This window comes from Schistocerca americana, chromosome 3, assembly GCF_021461395.2.
Source record: "Schistocerca americana isolate TAMUIC-IGC-003095 chromosome 3, iqSchAmer2.1, whole genome shotgun sequence".
NCBI classification, from domain to species: domain Eukaryota; kingdom Metazoa; phylum Arthropoda; class Insecta; order Orthoptera; family Acrididae; genus Schistocerca; species Schistocerca americana.
The window spans coordinates 172525817-172549541 of NC_060121.1; the positions used below are offsets into that span (position 1 = coordinate 172525817).

Below are 23725 nucleotides of genomic sequence, written 5' to 3' on the forward strand. Positions count from 1 at the left end.
GATTGTAGTTTCATTAGCAAGCTTTGGTATGGTGCTGAGTCTAAGTCAAATTTTAAAAGAAATCTTTTTGTAAGTGATGAAATATTACATCATAATTATTTTAATCCATGACTTTTGGGAAGTTATGTGATAAAAATGGGGGTTTGATTTGTCATGATCAATGTTTTTGAAATCCATATTGGTAAGCATGGAGGATGTTATTCTGTTTGAGGTACATAATTAAGTTTTGGTTTAGAATATGCTCTAAGATGGCAAAACAGGAGAATGTCTCTAATATTAAATGGTAATTTGGTGGTTCACTTCTGCTAGCCTCCTTATTGATGGTCATGACCTATATTTTCTTCCAACAATTGAGTGCTTGTATTGGGGCGGAGGGGGGGGGGGGGGGGGGGGGGAGATCAACTTCATATTATGGTTATCATGGGAGCTAACTGAACTGAAAATTCTATATAGAATCTGACAGCGATTCAGTCAGGCTACAGAGCCTTTTTTAATTTATTTCAGTTATATATCTAATAATTAGAGTTACAACAGCAAAGCACTTACACTTGCTCAGTGTCCTCAGGTCACACAATATGTTCTGTGTAAACAACAAGCCAACAAGACAGTTAGCATGTCTGGACAGTGTTATAACAAACACAGAAAGAAATATGTATGACTAAGGGTTTTTAACACTATGTATGTATCAGATCATGAAGGAATAAGATTCAAATTGCAGGCGAAAAATCTGACAGATCAATGTGAACAATAAGTGCAGTCCAAAAGTATTAAAAAGGTGCAAGGGGAAACTAGTCAAAAGCAGTTGTAGAAGTTTACATCGCTGGTTCACACCTGTCTTCGAAAAATTAAGAACGCAGGCCGTTAATTTCTGTAACAGATCAAAGAACAGCGAAGAAGAAAGACTTCAGTACCTTTGACTAAAGAAGAGGTACAGATCAGAAATTATAAAACTGAAATGCATGGCAAATTATAGTTATATTCAGCAATCACAAAACAAGTGCAAGGCTGCTTGCAGAGTTATCAAATCAGAACTGTGTAGTACTAATAGAATCACTTTCTGCTAACAAAGGACACCCAGTTAAACAAAATGACAGCTATAAATCTGGAATTAATAAGCATCTCGAAAAAACTGGTACTCGTATCACACAACAAACCTATAATATCTACGTTCAAGTGGGCTCAAATTGATGTCCCTGATGCAGTAGCTATAGCAAAATTCAGCAACTCAGAATCAGAAGATTTGTATGGGCTCACAAATTTCATTATTAAAAAATTGCAGAAATTATACTACATCCACTTTCTACACTAATTGGATTTTTATGAGTTTTTATTTTGCTGTCTGCTTAAAGTTAACAGTAGTTATCCCTCTACATAAAAAAAGGAAACAAGTCATGCGTTGATATTACCATAAAGTTTCTCTTGCATCAACATTTTCAAAAATAGTAGAACATTGCATTAACCAACAAATTTGCAAACATTTCCCCTGCAATGGAACACTGACAAACACTCAGCATGGCTTCATGGAAAATTAATCTACATTGAAAACTGTTGAAAATCTTGTTTCAACAATACTCATTGCCTTTGAGGCAAAATCATCTATTGAGGACCTATTGATTGACCTGAGATTTGCATTTGACTCTGATCCATCATATTCTAATAGATAAACTGAGGTACTATGGCATCTGAGATGCTGAACTCTCTATTGTAGAATCATATCTTGATAATAGGAAGCAGAAAGTACATTTTGATGGTATGAGCTCGTAATTCCTAGATGTTTCAAGAGACATGCCAAGGTTCCATACTGGGACCATTATTGTTCATATTCTACATATATTAATAACCTACCTAGTATCATGTCGCGTACATCTGTTCTTTATATTGACGATACCTCTTTCATTGCAACTGGAAGTGACATAAAAGACCTAAAGGAGCAATGCAGGCCCAACCTAAGAATTTCTAGTGTTAGTTTTAAAGACAATGAATTAACTGTAAGCCAGAATAAAACTGAAAATGCAATTTTTAGTTTATGCAGTACAACAATGATTATACTTGTTTTAAACTTGTGGGTCTTTACTTTGATTCAAAATTCACCTATATGCACTAAATTATCTAGAGTAATTTATCTGTTACATAAACTTAGAGCATCTTTGAGTGGAAACAGGATGCTCAGCTCCTATTACACATGTTTTCATAGCTACTGCATACTCATTTGGGGCAGCTCCGTTGAGGCAAAGAGTGTTTTTGTGTGATAAAAAAAGGCTGTCAGATATTGTTTACAACAACAGTGTATCTTGTAGGCCGCCTTTCAAGAACTGTGTCCTGGGAGCCCCGTGAATATTTATACTTAGTTACCTAATCTACATGAAAGAAAGCCAAGAGAGCTATAAATTAAGGCAATCATTTCATTATCACAATACACATCACAAAGAAAAGAGTGACCAACCCTTTACAAGAAAGATTGACCAAAACTTCGTAAGACTTAGCAACACTCACTATATTTGTAAATATCTTGAAGTAAAACTGTTCAATGCACTGCCACTAGAAGTGCACACTACCTCATCAAGAACCTTCAGAAATGTTCCACAAAATTGGCTTAAAAAGAATGATTTCTATGCCTATAGGAATTTTTTGATTGTCCAAAAGAAAATCAAAACTTTAACTTGAACTCATTGTATGTTTGTATGCAAGTCTACATGTCTAATCATTTTCTTTATTGTTATTATATGTATCATTGTATATTGTTCAAGTTGTACAGACTATTAACATCAATAGAATGCAGAATGCTTGAAGATAAAATAAAATAGTATGTGTGTTGCTCATCTTTGCAGTTGTGTGAGAATGATACTGGGGCAGGACTCCTCTATCTTTAATTGTACAGGAACGATTGAAACTGATTTGTGCGTTTGCTTTACTACTATCAATTTCAGTTCCTTTGTCATCCATGAGCAACTGGTCACTAATGTTGATTTCACTGACAGTCAGTGACACACATTTTAATAGTGCTCCACGTTACTACCATAAGGCAAACTCCTAAGCTAATCGATTCACAATTTAAGATTAATCAGTGATATCATCCAACCTAGCTGGTCACCCATCACTCACCCCCCCCCCCTCCACTACAGTCTCAGCCCTGTGAGGGAGGGAGGGGGGGGGGGGGGGGTCAGCATAAGCTACCCCTGGCTTCTGTGAATGCCTGACAACCTAAATTTCTTACTTGTTGGTTGGTTGGTTGGTTGCGTGTTCCATTCTTCAAACCCACGGAACGGTAGCCGTCATGATGTGGAACGTGTCAAGTGCACAAGAAATGCACATACGAAACAAAATTTTTTAATAGAAGGAAACATTCCACGTGGGAAAAATATATCTAAAAACAAAGATTCTGTAACTTATCAAACAAAAGTGTTGGTACGTTGATAGAAACAATAACAAATACACACACAAATTTCAAGCTTTCGCAACCCACGGTTGCTTCATCAGGAAAGGGGGAAGGAGAGGGAGAGGATAAGGAGTCATTCCTGTCCCTTTTTGCCCCCAAGGTAAGTGTTTCCACTCCCGGGATTGGAATGACTCCTTATCCTCTCCCTTAAAACCCACATCCTTTCGTCTTTCCCTCTCCTTCCCTCTTTCCTGATGAAGCAACCGTGGGTTGCGAAAGCTTGAAATTTGTGTGTGTGTGTTTGTGTTTGTTATTGTTTCTATCAATGTACCAACACTTTCGTTTGGTAAATTACAGAATCTTTGTTTATAATACAGAGTTAAAGATTAATATTTCTGTTATTTACCCCTTTCCTTAAATGGCACAAATGCATATACTATATTTATAGATTTATTTATTCCTATTCATGAATTCATCTATAGTATAGAAGGAGTTGTCAAGGAGATACAATTTCAATTTATTTTTGAAGCTATTACTGCTGTCTGTCAGACACCTTATTTCACCTGATCATTTGTCGAAAATTTTTATAGCAGCATGTTTTACCCATTTCTGTGCCAAAGATAGGTTGAGCAAAGGATAGTGTGTTTCTTTTTTTCTGGTATTATAATCATGAATGTCACTGTTGTTTTTAAACTGGTCCATGTTGTTGAGATCAAATCTCATTAGTGAGTAGATGTATTGTGAGGCTGTTGTAAGAATTCCCTATCTTTTAAAAAGATGCCTACAAGACGTGCGAATATGAACCCCACACATGATTCTGACCGCTTTCTTACACATTTCTCATTTTAATCTAATGGCGTTACCTCACTTCTTTTAATATTTTATTGACCTGCCCATCATGCCAATCTCAGAGAAGAACCAACAAATAGTATTTTGTCATGGGTTCATTTAGGCAGTGTGAGAGCATTATGGGGATGCTCTACAAATCCCAATGATAGAAGCTATAAGAGAGGTATTGTGCTTCACAGAGAGGCTTAGTGTTGGAATTCTGGAAGATTACATTCTAGGAGGATGCTGGTAACAAATTGCTTCCTCTCATAGACGTCTCGGAAATGACCCCCATGAGAAAATCATAAAAATTGGAGATAATACGGAGGTCTGCTGAACACACCATTCATGAACCCTCCACAACAAACTGTAAGGTGGCATGCAGACTGTAGATGTAGCTGTCCATCTAGAATAACCGGGGGGCCAGCAGGTTGGACGCAAAATGTGTGCTTACTGCTGCCTCACAAATCCAGGGGACCTTCACTTTTTACAACAATCATCCAAACCCCCACCCTCTTCCCTTTGTGGTACTTTATACTTGTTTGGTATGTGGTTTCATAGTTCCCTTCCTATGCACCTACTGTCTCCCCCCACCCCCACCCCCTCCCAAAAAAAAAGATGAGTTCACAGATGTTTTTATTTACCTTTTAGCATGTAGTCTGCCTCACTTCCAATCTGGCTATGAAAATCTTCATTTTGATTTTAATTCTAACAAGTGCACTCGCAAAAGGTGGAAAGTTGCCAGTCAAGTACTGTGATGGTGTTGTTACATAGTACGGTTTGGTATATTATCTTGTGATGTAAGAAGTGTGTTAATTTAATTTGTGATGCGGTTTCATATATACAGCATTCAAAAGTACAAGTGTCATGTGATACTTGTTCAAATAAAGGAACTGGAATAAAATGATTTTTTTATGGTACATTGCCAACAGAAATCCATCGAAAGTTAATGAAGGTTCATAAGGAATCTGGTCATTAATTGGCCTGCTCAGAATTGGCAAACTGGTGGCTAAATTCGAACATGTGTAGTTACCTCGAGGGTGATCCACATAATAAAGGTAATCTCAAAACTGTTACCTCAGTTCAAAACATTGGGAAAATATGCAATGTGATACTGGACAAATGGCAGTTAAAGGTGTAAGAAACAGTTAACACCATAGTTACCAGGAGTACTAATTTGATAGGCATTTACAGGTAAATTAACTATGAAAAAGTTGTATGAGAGATCAGCACTCATTATATTGCATGTTCACCAGAAACATATGTTGAGATTGTTTTCAAGAGAAACAAACTGAGCCGGCCGAAGTGGCCGTGCGGTTAAAGGCGCTGCAGTCTGGAACCGCAAGACCGCTACAGTCGCAGGTTCGAATCCTGCCTCGGGCATGGATGTTTGTGATGTCCTTAGGTTAGTTAGGTTTAACTAGTTCTAAGTTCTAGGGGACTAATGACCTCAGCAGTTGAGTCCCATAGTGCTCAGAGCCATTTTTTAGAAACAAACTGATTTTGTGAACTAGTTGCTCGCTGTGGATGAAATGTTTATACACTACCTCATTCCAAACAGAACAGAAATCAAAGCACTGAGTGGAAATTAATAGCCCTCCACTCAGCCTGTCTACTTCATGTGTTGGAAATGTTATGTCTATATTTTCTGTACAAAGAACGGAAGCTTCTTATCGTTTGCGTTCCCTAGGATTAAATCATATCAGATAGATATCAGTAAAGTCTTCTTAGACTTATACTTACACATATACCTCTATACTCATCATATTTTGTCAAGACACCTCATCTTCCCACTAAGCTGTTTTGGCTTGGGAAGACTGAGACATTGGAATTAAAAATTGTTCAGACATTCCTCATATTCGCCATATTTGGCACCCTCTGACTTCCACTTATTCCCATATCTAAAGAAATTTTTACTGGAAACCATGTTCAGTCTAACTTGTATATGGATATTATACAGATCTAGCAGCTTCATAGGTCAAGGATGTAATCTACTCAGGTGACAAAATGTTGCACAGAGTGTCTTAACAGAAAAACAGATTGCATAAAAATGAGTGCATTTGAGATAATGAGCCATTGTCTAACAAATTTATAGTGAAAAATGGATAGGATAAAGGTAATTCATTGTATAGCTGAGGTGTTGATTGGTTGACATGCACATACACAAGATTGAAATTGTCACTGTGCATTTGGGCAGTGTCGTCCTTCAGAGCTACTCGACAAAAATACTGATACATATTATGCCTGTTTATTTTGTCCATTTATGTACCCAATCATTACAAGAAAGAACAAGACTTCGATTTTATTAAGGAAATATGTCTTTAATTAGCTGTAAATGCTGTGTTCACAGGTGTTTACTTGCCACTTCTTTGGGATCCCAGTTTCTGTATACGTTCGCCAATAGCCCTTGGATACACCAGGGGCCACTTCTCAGCACTTGTACCTGTGGAACAGTACAGTCCTCTGGGAGCTGGTGCCGGAGCCAATAACCTCAGGGCAGATGAAGTTACCTTCTTGCCTCTCACAGATCGTGACCGGAAACTCCTTCCTGTTCATTTTCTCACACAAACAGAGGTTTGTTATAGTTCCAAGTTTGGATATTATTGTTCTGTGTTTAGTGCCGTTATTGTTTTCAAGTTGAAAGATCTTCTCAGCTATGAGGGTTGCCCAGAAAGTAATGCACCCTATTTTTTTAATTTTTATTTATTTATTTATTTTTTTTTTTTTCTCTCGCAGCCGAAAACCATACTACGAATGTGAAATGTTACGTATGTATTATTTGAAGTCTTATGAGTGAGCGCGCCAAGTTTCTGTCACTTCCAACAGATAGTGTGGCTGCAGCACAGTTTCAAAATGGTGTCTGTAGATGATGTACATTACAAGCAACATGCCATCATTGAATTTCTCATTGCAGAGAAAGAAAATGTGGGGAATATTCACAAACACTTGGGCAAAGTCTATGGAGCATCTGCTGTCGACAGAATTACAGTTAGTCACTGGGCATGGAGGGTGAGGTCATCAGAAGGTGGTTTGGCAGAGCTCCACGATTTACAGCAGTCAGGGAGACCATCCATAGCTGTCACACCCAACAGCCTGAACCTAGCCCGTTTGGACTTCCACTTGTTTGGGCCATTAAAGGATGCCATTCATGGAAGACATTTTGAGGACAAGGGGGAGATGATTCACACATTGAAGCACTGACTTCGCGACCAGGACAAGGGTTGGTACGTGCAGGGCATATATGCACTTGTTTTGTGCTGGTGGAAGGCCTTAGAATGGGATGGAGATTACGTGGAAAAATAGGGTGCGTAGATAAAACACCATACTCTCGTGTGTTTAATTCTAATTATGTTCAATAAAGAATACTTGAAGGAAAAAAATGCAGTGCATTACTTTCTCGGCAGCTCTTATAGAAAGTACATTTCATTTCTCTATGCGAGTTATTTGAGGCTATAGAACAAGATGAGGGCTGAAGGATTGTGAAAAGAAAGAAGGGATGATCCATTGTGATAGAGGACAAATGATGCCAGATGGATCACCCATGTTACAAAGGGAAAAAAATGAAGGTAAGGATTTAACACCTTAAGAATTAAGCTGTTGGAGACTGAGCACAAGCTCGATTGGGAAGTAAAGTTGTGTGAGGCCTCGTCAAAAGAATCTTCCTGCGATATGCCATAGAAACTGTAGGAGTGCTAAATCTTGGTGGCCAAGTAGGGATTTGAACTCTCTTCTCCAGGAGGTGACTTCAGTACCTTAACAGCTATGCTACTTTAGTCTCCGTTGTTACGGGGAACACTTAGCAGTACTACGAAGCTTATGAGGTACCAAATGCAGAATTAAAAATATGTTTGAGGAATGGAGTACCTCAGTGTAGAAAAAGTAACATGTAATTGCAGCTGCTCTGCGATGTATTGTGTGCTTTTAAGCCCACTGTAAATTTAAGTCACCTGTACTTCCTTTTAGTCAAAACTCCTGTTTCATTTGAAGCACCTATATTACTTTTATAGATTAAATTATGAATGACAAACAGAAAATACAGAATACCTTTAGTGTTTGAATGAACAGTCATTTTGCATGTTGAAGGAGAAGTACCAGGGCAGTTTATGCTTATGTCACATCAACAATTGAACAATACTTGTTTTGTTTACTGAAACCTTATTCTGCTTAGTGTTTTCTTCATTGCTGCCAGTTATTTGGAAAGTGATCCTCTACCTATAGATAGAGACAGGAAAAAAATCACTGTACCTTATGGGCAATTTTGTTGTTATTTTTTGGAGATGTCATTGTTACTTACTGCTGACTTGTTTCTCTTTTTGGTTGTTTATTTTTTCCTATTTAACCATTTCTCAATGTTGAAAATGAAAGTGTACCTGTTGTTTACATTATATCTATTGCACCGTATCCCATTACATCACATTTATTTACATTACACTGTAGAAGAAAACAGGAAAATAAATTGTATACTTGATAATTAAAGAAAAAATAGTAATTTAATACAAGTAGGTTTTCAGATAAGTACTGCAGACTGTTTTTAAAAGTAACAGTATTGTCATTATTTCTAAGTATCGTTGGAGAGATTATGCCACTGTTCTGTTGACTCTTTCCTTTAGTTAGAAAATAGCCTCTCACTGTGTACATTAGAACACTGGATCCAAATAACCTTGAGTACCACAATAGCAGATAGCTGATTATTGACTCCTGTGGCCTGCAGACATAGCTCTGTCAACATTTCCTGGTTACTTGGGCATTTCCTGCAGAGTAGGTACATTACTGACAATGGAAACTCCCATCACAACATGCTCAGATTTAGTGGTAAGATAGCCCATTGAATAGTCTGTCAAAAAGTTGTGAACACTTATCAAACATGAAAATGGGAAGATGCTGTGCTGGACTGTAAAAAAAAAGAATAAAAATAAAAATAGTGAATCATCCGACCTCAAGATGTGCTATATTGAGCATAGTTCCAGAGCTGTGGTGTTGTGGTCACAGTCTTCGACTCCCCCCTACGGGTCCGGGGATTAGAATAGGCCCGAGGTATTCCTGCCTGTCGTAAGAGGCGACTCAAAGGAGTCCCTCCCCCTCGAGGGGGTAGTTAGCGCCTGCGTCCGGAGACGGACGGTTCCACGACCTCTATTTGCGGTCATTTTGCTTTTTCACTTCTCGTTTCTTCCTTCCGTTGGTTGGTTTCTTTCTTTGCTCTTCTCCACCTCACTGTCTTCCTTACTCTTTCCCTTGTCTTCTTCTCCTTGCCTTCTCATTGCCTTCTTCTCCTTGCCTTCTCATTGCCTTCTTCTCCTTGCCTTCTCATTGCCTTCTTCTCCTTGCCTTCTCATTGCCTTCTTCTCCTTGCCTTCTCATTGCCTTCTTCTCCTTGCCTTCTCATTGCCTTCTTCTCCTTGCCTTCTCTGGTCTCCGCCTCGGCGTTTGAGACAGTCTTTCCTCTCTCTCCCTCTCTTTCTTCTTTTTCCTCTTCTTCCTTCCTCCCTGTGCGCGCCTGAAGGCTGACCCACGCGTTCGCACTCGTAGCCGGTGACAGGGTAATGCGTAATTCCCCGCCCTGGGTAGACACGTAAGGCACGCACGTACCCCCTGGTAAAGGCCAGGCCCAGGGAGGGGTGATTGCCTGAGCTGATACCTTCCGACCATGCCGATTGGTCCCTCCGTCTGTTTCTCGGGAGGTGTGACCTGAGGTGTAAACATTCACCTAAGGCGGGAGTGCCCTCTGAGAGGGTCCCCACAAGGAAGGAGCGCGCCATCGGAGACGCTGGCAATCATGGGGGATTCCTCCGCAATGGATTTCACTCCATCTCTCTCGACTTCTGCCCAAAAACGGAAACTTGACCAGCCACCAGTGACAAAAGTACTACCACCTGCCCCACAGTTCCTCGTCGTTTCTCGATCTGAGGACGGAAAGGATTTTTCCTCTGTCAGCCCTTTCGTTATCCAGAAGGGCGTAGACGCCATAGCCGGATCTGTCAAATCTTGTACCAGGTTGCGTAACGGTACCTTATTACTAGAAACTGAGAGCGCCTTTCAGGCACAAAAACTGCTTCGGGCCACACTCCTGTACACGTTCCCTGTCCGGGTGGAGGCTCACCGAACTTTGAATTCGTCTCGTGGTGTGGTCTATACTAGATCCCTCGACGGATTGACTGACGAGGAGATTCAATCTTTCCTCGCTGAGCAGGGCGTGACGGCTGTCCATAGGGTCATGAAAAAGGTCAACAATAACCTTGTACCGACCCGGACACTTTTCTTGACCTTTGATAGTGTTAAGCTGCCATCGCGCATCAAGGCGGGCTACGAGGTTATTTCTGTTAGCCCCTATGTCCCGACACCTACGCGCTGCTACCAGTGTCAGCGTTTCAGTCACACTCGACAGTCTTGTTCCAATGCGGCTAAATGTGTCACTTGTGGCAGGGATGCCCATGAGGGTGACTGTCCACCTCTGTCTCCTCGTTGTGTGAACTGTCAGGGTGACCATGCCGCATCCTCCCGCGACTGTCCTGTCTATAAGGAAGAACGCTGTATCGAAGAAATTCGGGTCAAAGAGAAAGTGTCCATCTCGGCTGCTCGCAAGCTATTGGCTAGTAGGAAGCCCACGCTGCTCCCAGCGGGGAAATACAGTACTGTCCTCGCCTCTCCTCGGACTACCAGGGAGGTGGCAACCCAGACATGCGATCTGACCTTCAGCACCACGGTCGTCCGCTCGGCCAGTGCTAAGATCGCGCGGTCGACGTCTCCTCTTCCTCCCATCACCCCACAGACACCAGCCCCTTCATCAGCTTCTGCTAAGACGAAGACCCATAAGTCAGATGCACGGGCCTTCAAGAAGTAACCGTCCCGTGCAGACTTCCTACGTATCTCGACCTCCCAGCCATCGACCAGTACTTCCACTAAACGACCTTCCAAGAAGGCTCATATGAAGCACAGTTCTCCTCCGCCACGGCGCATTTCTTCTCCTGCGCCACCCAGCGGTTGCCGCCCCAGGCCGTCATCCGTTTCGCCTGGCCGCACCGCTGGTAGCCGAACATCTGGTCGTTCACCAGCGGAGGAAGCTCCTCCTCCCAGACCCAATGGACGATGACTGTCCGCCTACTGATAGCGGCAGCAGTGCTCGCTCGAAGCCAGGCCCTCAGTGGCCTTCGAGGTGACCCCTTCTTTCATCTTCCTTTTCTTCTTACAATGGCACTTATTCACTGGAATATTCGCTCCAACCAAGAGGATTTGAAGTTGCTGCTCCGCTTGCACCGTCCGCCTGTCGTAGCCCTCCAGGAAAGGAAGCTACGCCCATGCGATCAAATTGCCTTGGCACACTACACCTCTGTGCATTTTGACCTACCCCCTGTGGTAGGTATTCCGGCTCATGGAGGGGTTATGTTGCTGGTCCGGGATGATATTTACTACGATCCCATCACATTGCACACCGGTCTGCAGGCAGTTGCCATCCGCATTACTCTCCCCACTTTTACATTTTCCATTTGTACCGTCTACTCTCCATCGTCATCTGCCGTTACCAGGGCAGACATGATGCAGCTTATTGCTCAGTTACCTGCCCCATTTTTGTTAACTGGAGACTTCAATGCCCACCATCCCCTTTGGGGCTCTCCGGCATCCTGCCCGAGGGGCTCCCTGTTAGCAGACCTTTTCAACCAACTCAATCTTGTCTGCCTCAATACTGGCGCCCCTACTTTTCTTTCGGACACATCCCACACCTATTCCCATTTAGACCTCTCTATATGTACTACCCAACTTGCACGCCGGTTTGAGTGGTATGCACTTTCTGATACGTATTCGAGCGACCACTTCCCATGTGTTATCCATCTCCTGCAGCATACCCCGTCCCCGTGCTCATCCAGTTGGAACATCTCCAAAGCAGACTGGGGGCTCTTCTCTTCCAGGGCGACCTTTCAGGATCAAACTTTCACAAGCTGCGATCGTCAGGTCGCACACCTCACGGAAGTCATTCTCACTGCTGCTGAATATTCCATCCCTCACCCTACTTCTTCTCCACGTCGCGTACCGGTCCCCTGGTGGACCGCAGCATGTAGAGACGCTTTACGTGCTCGTCGACGTGCTTTACGCACCTTTAAACGCCACCCTACAGTGGCGAATTGTATCACTTATAAACGATTACGTGCACAGTGTCGTCGTATTATTAAAGAAAGCAAGAAAGCCAGCTGGGCTGCTTTCACAAGCACCTTCAACAGTTTTACTCCTTCTTCTGTTGTCTGGGGTAGCCTGCGCCGGCTATCTGGCACTAAAGTCCACTCACCAGTTTCTGGCTTGATGGTCGCGAATGACGTCCTTGTGGCCCCGGAGGATGTCTCCAATGCCTTCGGCCGCTTTTTCGCAGAGGTTTCGATCTCCGCTCATTACCACCCTGCCTTCCTCCCCTGCAAACAGGCAGAGGAGGCTAGGCCACCTAACTTCCGCTCCTCAAATCGTGAAAGTTATAATGCCCCATTCACCATGCGGGAACTCAAAAACGCACTTGCCCGGTCACGGTCCTCCGCTCCAGGGCCTGATTCTATTCATATTCAGATGCTGAAGAACCTTTCTCCTGCGGGTAAAGGTTTTCTTCTTCGTACTTACAATCGCATCTGGACTGAGTGACATGTTCCCGCATGCTGGCGCGAGTCTATTGTTGTCCCGATTCCTAAACCAGGGAAGGACAAGCACTTGCCTTCCAGTTATCGACCCATCTCGCTTACCATCTGTGTCTGTAAAGTGATGGAGCGAATGGTTAACTCTCGTTTGGTTTGGCTGCTCGAGTCTCGACGCCTACTTACCAATGTACAATGTGGATTTCGTAGGCGCCGCTCTGCTGTTGACCATCTGGTTACCTTGTCGACCTTCATTATGAATAACTTCTTGCGGAAGTGCCCGACCGCGGCTGTGTTCTTTGATTTGGGGAAGGCTTACGACACCTGTTGGAGGGCGGGCATTCTCCGCACCATGCATACATGGGGTCTTCGCGGTCGCCTCCCTCTTTTTATTCGTTCCTTTTTAATGGATCGACAGTTCAGGGTACGTGTGGGTTCTGTCCTGTCGGACACCTTTCACCAGGAGAATGGGGTGCCACAGGGCTCAGTTTTGAGCGTCGCTTTCTTCGCCATAGCAATCAATCCAATAATGGATTGCCTCCCAGCTGATGTATCAGGCTCCATTTCGTGGACGATTTTACCATCTATTGCAGCGCGCAGCGTACACGTGTCCTGGAGCGCTGTCTTCAGCGTTCTCTTGACCGTCTTTACTCCTGGAGTGTCGCCAATGGCTTTTGTTTTTCTGCCGAGAAGACGGTGTGTATTAACTTCTGGCGCTACAAAGAGTTCCTCCCACCGTCCTTACGACTCGGTCCTGTTGCTCTCTCATTCGTGGAGACAACAAAATTTTTAGGTCTTACATTTGACAGGAAACTTAGCTGGTCTCCACATGTGTCATATTTGGCTGCCCGTTGTACCCGTTCTTTGAATGTCCTCCGTGTTCTCAGTGGTATGTCGTGGGGAGCGGATCGAACCGTCCTACTTCGTCTATATCGGTCGATCGCTCACTCCAAGCTGGATTATGGGAGCTTCGTATACTCCTCTGCACGGCCATCCATCTTACGCCGCCTCAACTCCATACAACATCGGGGTTTACGACTTGCGATCGAAGCGTTTTATACTAGTCCCATAGAGAGTCTTCATGCTGACGCTGGTGAATTGCCACTCACCTACCGGCGCAATATACTGCTTTGTCGGTATGCCTGTCGGCTACTGTCAATGCCCGACCACCCGTCTTATCGTTCCTTTTTTGACAACTCTCTCGACCATCAATACGGGTTGTATGTATCTGCCCTGCTACCCCCTGGAGTTCGCTTTCGTCGCCTCCTTCAACACCTTAATTTTTCACTCCCTGCAACCTTTCGAGTGGGCGAGAGCCACACGCCACCTTGGCTCCAGGCTCAGGTTCGCATTCACCTTGACCCTAGCTCGCTCCCAAAAGAGGTTACCCCCGGTTCGGTCTACCACTCCCGTTTTGTCGAACTTCGTTCGAAGTTCATTAATATGACCTTCATTTATACAGATGGCTCAAAGATCAATGATGGGGTCGGGTGTTCCTTTGTTGTCGGGGCACAAAGTTTCAAACACCGGCTCCATGGCCATTGTTCGGTCTTCACAACTGAGCTCTTTGCCCTCTACAAGGCTGTTCTTTACATCTGCCGCCACCGACATTCTGCTTATGTCATCTGCTCCGATTCCCTGAGCGCCATCCAGAGCCTCAGTGATCCGTATCCGGTTCACCCTTTCGTGCACCGGATCCAACGCTCTCTTCAGCAGCTGGGGGACGTCGGTTCTCCGGTTAGCTTTATGTGGGTTTCTGGCCATGTCGGTATCCCTGGGAACGAAGCTGCAGATGCCGCGGCCAAGGCTGTGGTCCTCCAGCCTCGGACAGCTTCTTGTTGTGTCCCTTCGTCGGATTGTAGCAGGGTAATTTGTCGGCGCATTTTATTGCTGTGGCATGCCGATTGGGCTGCACTTACGGACAACAAGCTTCGGGCCTTAAAACCTCTTCCCGCGGCTTGGACGTCCTCCTCCCGCCCTTCTCGGCGGGAGGAGGTCGTTTTGGCCCGGTTACGCATTGGCCACTGCCTGTTCAGCCATCGCCATCTGCTGACAGCTGCGCCGGCGCCGTTCTGCCCATGTGGGCAATTGCTGACGGTCCGCCACATTTTAACGTCCTGTCCGGATTTTAACACACTGCGTTTTGATCTTGGCCTGCCATGTACTCTAGATGCCATTTTAGCGGATGACCCACGAGCAGCTGCTCGTGTTCCTCGTTTTATCAATTTGACAAACCTCTCTAAGGACATTTGATTATGCTGTTTTTTTAATCCTATGCCTGTCCGTCCGGTCATTTACATCCCTGTTTATTGTGTTCAAATTTGTGTCTGTCATGGTATAATGTCCATTTGCAACAGCACGGTATAAGGAAGGGATCTCCAGACATCCATACCTCCAATTTGTTCCAAACAAGTCTCACACATTGTGACTCTTGCATTCCGCTTTGTAGGTTTTGACTCTTTAATTCCTCTCCTGTAACATCATTCACACCCATTTATTTGTTGTTTTCTCTTCTGTGAGTAGTCTACGCAGCATCTTGCCTGCTCTCACTATTCATCACATTTACTTGCTACGGTAATATATTCTTATCACACAACTCATATTCTATAACCAGTATATAGTATGACAATTGCCTAGACTATAGAAGGAGAATAGACACGTCAGTAACCGGACGGATAGTTTTAGTGATCGAGGGGTGGGGGGAATATGGCATGAGGGAGTTTCGAACACGGATCTTCCCCTTCACTGTCAGAGACTATGACCACTTGGCTATGATGCCAATGTCTGGCAACATCACTCGATGTTGCACATTTTAAGTTCGGACCATTCACAGTTTCTGTTTTGCTTCTTTTTCCACAGTTCAGCACACTTTCTTCCTGTTTCCATGCTGCACCTGTGTTCAGTTTTTGATGGGCTATCCACTGGGCCATATTACCACTAAATCTGAGGGGGGTGCGATGGGGAATTTCCCTTGTGAGACCAGTCATTCCAGGCACAGACTGCATGAGGCTTGCAATGTGTATTTTGATGGGGTTTAAGCTTATTGTCCTTGGATTAAAATGTGGCTCCAAGGGTTTGAAGACTAATTTGTTTGGATCTGTGGCCATGAGCATTGACAACCTAGGCTAAAGAATACAACCCCCTGCACTTCAGTTCCTCCTTAACTATGCGTAAAGCACTAGCTTGCCCTTCTATCTTTTTCAAAATGTTATTTGTTTCATCACCAAAAATTCTTTTGTCCATAGTGTTTGAAACATTTTTGAGCCATTTTAACTTTGAACAAATTGGTATATTTTGAAATGTCTAAGAAGCCACTGTAGATTAAAACTGAAGAAACTGCAAAAAGGTGGGAATTTAAGGAGGTGGGACCCGGATAAATTGAAAGAACCAGAGGTTACAGAGTTTGAGGGAGAGCATAAGGGAACAATTGACAGGAATGGGGGAAAGAAATACAGTAGAAGAAGAATGGGTAGCTCTGAGGGATGAAGTAGTGAAGGCAGCAGAGCGTCAAGTAGGTAAAACGACAAGGGCTAGTAGAAATCCTTGGGTAACAGAAGATATATTGTATTTAATTGATGAAAGGAGAAAATATAAAAATACAGTAAGTGAAGCAGGCAAAAAGGAATACAAACGTCTCAAAAATGAGATCGACAGGAAGTGCAAAACGGCGAAGCAGGGATGGCTACAGGACAAATGTAAGGATGTAGAGGCTTATCTCACTAGGGGTAAGACAGATACTGCCTACAGGAAAATTAGAGACACCTTTGGAGACAAGAGAACCACTTGCATGAACATCAAGAGCTCTGTTGGAAACCCAGTTCTAAGCAAAGAAGGGAAAGCAGAAAGGTGGAAGGAGTATATAGAGGATCTATACAAGGGCGAAGTACTTGAGGACAGTATTATGGAAATGGAAGAGGATGAAGATGAAATGGGATATACAATACTGCGTGAAGAGTTTGACAGAGCACTGAAAGACCTGAGTCGAAACAAGGCCCCGGGAGTAGACAACATTCCATTAGAACTACTGACGGCCTTGGGAGAGCCAGTCCTGACAAAACTCTACCATCTGGTGAGCAATACGTATGAAACAGGCGAAATACCCTCAGACTTCAAGAAGAATATAATAATTCCAATCCCAAAGAAAGCAGGTGTTGACAGATGTGAAAATTACCGAACTATCAGTTTAATAAGCCACAGCTGCAAAATACTAACGCGAATTCTATACAGACGAATGGAGAAACTAGTAGAAGCCGACCTCAGGGAAGATCAGTTTGGATTCCGTAGAAATGTTGGAACACGTGAGGCAATGCTCACCCTACGACTTATCTTAGAAGCTAGATTAAGGAAGGGCAAACCTACGTTTCTAGCATTTGTAGACTTAGAGAAAGCTTTTGACAATGTTGACTGGAATACTCTCTTTCAAATTCTGAAGGTTGCAGGGATAAAATACAGGGAGCAAAAGGCTATTTGCAATTTGTACAGAAACCAGATGGCAGTTATAAGAGTCGAGGGGCATGAAAGGGAAGCAGTGGTTGGGAAAGGAGTGAGACAGGGTTGTAGCCTCTCCCCGATGTTATTCAATCTGTATATTGAGCAAGCAGTGAAGGAAACAAAAGAAAAATTCGTAGTAGGTATTAAAATCCATGGAGAAGAAATAAAAACTTTGAGATTCGCTGATGACATTGTAATTCTGTCAGAGACAGCAAAGGACTTGGAAGAGCAGTTGAAGGGAATGGATAGTGTCTTGAAAGGAGGATATAAGATGAACATCAACAAAAGCAAAATGAGGATAATGGAATGTAGTCGAATTAAGTCGGGTGATGCTGAGGGAATTAGATTAGGAAATGAGACACTTAAACTAGTAAAGGAGTTTTGCTATTTGAGGAGCAAAATAACTGATGACGGTCGAAGTAGAGAGGATATAAAATGTAGACTGGCAATGGCAAGGAAAGCGTTTCTGAAGAAGAGAAATTTGTTAACATCGAGTATAGATTTAAGTGTCAGGAAATCATTTCTGAAAGTATTTGTGTGGAGTGTAGCCATGTATGGAAGTGAAACATGGACGATAAATAGTTTAGACAAGAAGAGAATAGAAGCTTTTGAAATGTGGTGCTACAGAAGAATGCTGAACATTAGATGGGTAGATCACATAACTAATGAGGAAGTATTGAATAGGATTGGGGAGAAGAGAAGTTTGTGGCACAACTTGACTAGAAGAAGGGATCGGTTGGTAGGACATGTTCTGAGGTATCAAGGGAACATCAATTTAGTAATGGAGGGCAGCGTGGAGGGTAAAAATCGTAGAGGGAGACCAAGAGATCAATACACTAAGCAGATTCAGAAGGATGTAGGTTGCGGTAGGTACTGGGAGATGAAGAGGCTTGCACAGGATGAAGTAGCATGGAGAGCTGCATCAAACTAGTCTCAGGACTGAAGACCACAACAACAACATGAAGCCACTGGCATGTTCTTTAACGAAAACTTGTCTCCACAAGAGCGTAAATCACTCCATCATATGTCAGCAAATTGCCATACTTTCTATCTGCAGTAGACATCACCTGCATGTTATCACAGCAGAAGAATTCAATCACTCCTTCAAAATTTTCAGCCATTTTGCCAATAGTTTAATCAACCAGTAGTTTATTTCTTCATACCAGATTGCATACCAACTTCCTTTGCTAACCTGCCTGCTGTATCTCTGAGGGCTCTATTATTCACCTGTGTCGAGCTCTCAATGACCTGTATACCCTCTTTTGTACATATCTGGACTGTACAAGAAAATCAGTCACAGGGCCAGCAGATGAAGCATCCTTCTGGCTCAGCTATGTTGTCAACACTGGGCAACACTTCATACCAGTTGCTATGGTGAAAGGAGCCAACCGTGCTGCCAGTTCTTGCTATCACCCTCCACCAACACATATGCAAAAAATCCACCTCTGTATTCCATTTGCCCTCAAATGAGGACAAACTTGTCATGTTGTGCATTGGAAGGTGCAGACACATCGGGATTTTCAGAGGATTCCGATAGCACCAATGTTGCAGCTTTCACTACTTGCACCTCAATGTCATTGCAGCTCATAGCAGTTGCCTGGAGCCTGTCAACCATGTCCAACACAGCTTCTAGCTCTTTCTGGACAGTGGACAGTCCTCTAGTGCCCACACACACAACAAGGGCAGTCCTTATTCATTTCTTATTGTATAAGACCATCAGATAAAATACAAATCAAAGCAGTTGGGACTAACTGAGAAAGAACAAACAGGCCATAATAAGAAATAAAATTAACTGACTACAGTGCTACAAAAGTTAAGATGCACGCAAAATATAAAAAATGGATATTCTAACAAGGAACCCCATAAGTACAATATCACAAAAGGCAAATTATGTTTATGGCATTCAGTGCCACATATATTGTCTACCATACAACCACAGTATGGCAACAGGAACAGCACTGGAGGCATCCAGTGGTGAGAACAGCATGAGGCTACTGAGTGTAGTTGGACTGCTTAGTCGATGAGTAACTGTCAACAATGCTACAGTTCTAATGGTGTCGATACAAAGCAGAGCAATGGCAACGATAAACAAGGTAAGCATTGTTTTACATCTATAACAGCAGTTGCCAGAGTTGACATTTTGTCAGAAAGGAACCCAAGGGATTTTGCAGAGTGAGAAGGAAGTGACAGTTGAAGTATTGGCACTTCTGCAAGATAAGTCAGTGGAGTTCGTGTTATCGTATAAGCTCGACTGTTTGGAAAATTGACTTGAGGAGTATACATTATCCTTGTCGGACGGGGAGCCACAAATCCCATCTACACTGAAATTTTGTAGAGGACAGACATGCAAGAAGCAGGTACTAAACATAAGTACATAGATGGATGATCATCCACACACAGTAAATAAATAAATAAATAAATAAATAAAATAAAATAAACCGATTTCGAGTAGATCCACAACAATATGACCATGTAGTACGTAAGAAAAACTGGATATTCAAGTGAGGACAAAGCATACTTGTTACAAAAACTGGTGTTTGCACATTTAAAGGATGCTTGATACAATTTACAGGACGTGCATGATAGTGACCTACATTATGCACATAAAATTGCATGTGACATGGATTACAGTGATTTCAAGGGAAGCAATGGATGGTTGCATAACTTCAAACAGTGCTATAGAATTGGAAGACGTAAGATAAAAAAATTTCGAACAAAACGTGAACTTGGTGATACACAGTAAACTGTGGAATTGGCCTGAAAATTTGTGGGGGAGATAAACAAACTTATCCTGTCATTATAAAGGAATTGTTTTCAACTCTGACCAGTCAGGATTCGAAGAGGAAATGCATATGAAAGGAACCCTGGAGAATAGAAAGTTTTCAAGATCAACTAACAACAAAGCCTTAATGCATCTGTATACAATTATTCTGACTGTTAATCTCGATGGTAAACTGGCTGGAAAGCTATTTATTGTGCTGCAAGAAGTTGGAAGTGCTCTGTCCCCTATGATTATTTCTCATATGCAAGATTTCACAACGGCAGTAGGGAATATTTATGACACAAGAAGCAAAAGTAGGAAAATAGGTGTAAGAGAACTAAAACCATAGTATGAGCACTGCTTTTGGCGAATAGCTGGTCAAAATAACTTGCTTTTGCTTCATTCCTGGTGTGCATATAAAAATCGTACTGGTGTGCATATAAAAATCATACTCCATTAGAGCAAATGATCCCTCCTGTAAACTGTGACATTGCGATTCATACCACCTAGAACCACTGGACAAATTCAGCATCTGGATGTTTGTTTTTTTCCATGCCTGTAAAACATATTACTGCACTATCTGTAGCCACGCCATAAAGGATAGCCAATTTTATCATAAGCTCTGTGATGACATCACTTTTCATATGTTCTTCTCACCTTTTTACACCAATTTGATTCTATATGCATTCTCTGGGAGTCGATACCTAGCTGAACATCCTGCACCATTTGTAACTTCCAAGGCGTTCACCTTTGACTTTGATGGTGCAAACCCTTGTGATCACTGTGGCATACCACCAGTTTTCATTTGGTGTTCATGGTGCAAGTTGATGGTTTGTTTTGAACATTTATTGAATGTCAACGATGTCCGTTTTATGAAGTGTATTACCTACATCCCATAGAAGGTTGATCACTGCATCTTCCTGACAATCATTTTCTGTTATCCTCCTGATGCACATTATGATCCCCCTCCCGAATATTTTTCAGTACTCCATTTCATGATGAATAGGCAGCTAGTGAAGTATGTGCAGACAGTATTTGTGGTACCATCCGCAACTCTTCTTTATGGAACCAACAGCTGCACATGTTCCTTGTGTATTGTACAGCTGTGAATAAGATTCCATTATTGCATCGGGAATGTCTTTGACAGTGTTCACCCTAAGAATGGCATAACCAATAAAAAGTAAATATTACAACAAATGATGTGAATTTTGTTTCCAAAAAAGTAATATATAGATTGAAACAAAAAGAGTAGAAGAGGAGAGAATATTGAAATAATTTATGTCTTTAAAAATAATAATTTATTGCTCTTGTGCACTTAACTTTACATTTTGAGTCTCTTAGCAATGGGTAATGACAGACAGAGGTGCAAAATCAGTATTCTCTTGACACTTTTTCTTAATGTACATGCTTAACTGCTGCAAAGAATTAACAAATGTATCTCATGGCTTTCTTTTTATCGTTTGTGGTGGGTAAAGGTTTCTCTTGCATGGCAGGGAAATCTGATATGTCTGATGATAAATGTTTGTTTTCAGAAGGTCTTCCTGTCTTTACTGAACACTGACTCATTGAATAGTATCTGTTGTGAAATTTGCATGGCCACTTCTCTCTTTCATTCTGCTGCTAAAATGCACTGAACAGTCAAACATTTAACCTTATCGTAGTTTTTTGTACAATTCTCTCTTCAGAGTAATAGTATTGTATTAGTTGTTGGTACACTGTTGCAGAAAAAGGGCAATGCCAAATTCTCTTCTAAACGAAATAAACCTTTGTAGTCATGTTGAGAGGGGAATGTTCATAGCTATTCCCCATAAATGAGATGTAGACAGGGTGATTATTTATCACTACCGGTGTTCAAATGAAAATAGAAATGTGTAAATACAGAATGGTACAAGATTAACCTGAAGAGTGTTGAAATGGGAAAATCTAAAGACCATATAAATTTGAAGTGTTTAGGATTCACTGTTAACCTTGCTATACTGGCCAGCAACATATCAGGAAATCCAATAAGTTAAATCACTGCAGAAAATATCACGGCAAATCTGCCTCTTAGTATCCTTAAAAAAGTTATGAAAAAATAGAAATTGTTAACTGACCTACCATTTATGAACAATTCCATAATACAAAAATAAGAAACCAAAAAAGTAAACTAAACCCTTTGGGGATAATCATAACATATAACCTCGGTGAAAATCCTATGTAGCACAATATATTAAACAAACTGACCAAAGCACAATATGTCACTAAGAACAGACATAGGAAAAAAAGGCCTCATATCCAGGTGTACACCATTGTATAAAAGCAAAGCTTGCAACATTTAGTTTGATTTGAATTTACCTTGTGTTGTAAACATGGTATAGCCTCCACATTAAAAACGAGAAAGTAGCTTTGCAACCACAAATTAAATTTGCAAGCAAAACCATTTTCAAAACAATTGACACTGTAGACATAGACAGAATACTCAAGATACAACAAATAGTCAGGTATTGCATAAGTAAAAAATCTCAAGAAAACTGATACTGGAGACTATCTTATAATGAAACACTCTACAAGGAAATAGAACTGGTAATGGCACAATAAAGAAGAAACGTATTTCATTTGCAATAATAATAGGAAAATTATGGAACAATAAGATCAACATTATATGGATTGCAGAAATCGAAGAAGATGCGAAGAAACTCTCCAATCCAAGATCAACAGACATACATGGGGAAAGGTGATTTCAAACAAAGATAGAGATTCGAGAGAATGAAGTTCTGGGCCAGTGGGAAACTGAGAAACCCTTTTTATATACTTGACAAAAGAAGTCTAATAAGATCTGGAATTCATTCAGAAAATAAAGTCATTTTATGTGAGGGAAAGCCATTATGAACCAAGCATTCTAATATCAAATGCATGTTTCATTATTATTGGGAAACTACTGGCATATCCAGGTGTACACCATTGTATACAAGCAAAGGTTGCAATATTTAGTTTCATTTGAATTTACCTTGTGCTGTAAACATGGTATTGCTTAGCCTGTAGTGCCTTATAGTTGCACTGAATCAGCATTTGTGCTGGCCTCTTGAGCCAAACAGTCTTTCACCCTACTCCCAGTATAGCTTTTAGGAAGCTCCGTATGTCACTGTTCACTTAATTCACCTGAAGTGTGCTACACAGCACTTTTTTGTACATTATTGTCTTTTTATTTAAGAAAGGAATAATAAATGTCATGATGTTGTCAAACCCTCATTATACTGCATGAGTGAGGTTTAAGAATCCCTTTCTTGATCTTTATGTGTTAGATCTTTTTTGTTTGTTTTGTGTTAGAGTATTTGTTTTAAAGTACTCTCCACATTCAAGAGAATGTGGTTCTCAAGAGGTCTGTACTGAGTGTCACTCTCTGCTTCATACTGATCAATCTTCTCGGGGAGGCTATGAGATGATTCAACCATCTCTGAGTATTCGTATTGGAGGACACTTCCACAAACCTTCCTTTCCCACAGTGTGTATCCAGCCCATGTATTTGCTTGGAACTATACCAAAAACCAAAGGAAATAGTTGACCCCTCTGCCTTTCAGCATCTGTTTCACTTAGTTCTTTTTTAATCATCAGTGTTGGTGGTGGAAAGGTTGATAATTGAATCAGCTATACCTTCACACATACCACAGTCAGAAACTTTACTCT

The 23725-nt window shown here is 41.8% G+C and overlaps 1 protein-coding gene across 2 annotated transcripts in view; it reads left to right on the forward strand.

Annotated features, from left to right (window-relative positions):
- Positions 1–23725, forward strand: part of LOC124605261 (ubiquitin thioesterase trabid) — a 113778-nt gene that overhangs the window by 69195 nt on the left and 20858 nt on the right. For both annotated transcript variants that reach the window (XM_047136824.1, XM_047136823.1), the window contains exon 7: positions 6555–6778. In XM_047136824.1, the coding sequence (XP_046992780.1) occupies positions 6555–6778 (224 nt within the window). The remainder of the gene's footprint in view (positions 1–6554; positions 6779–23725) is intronic.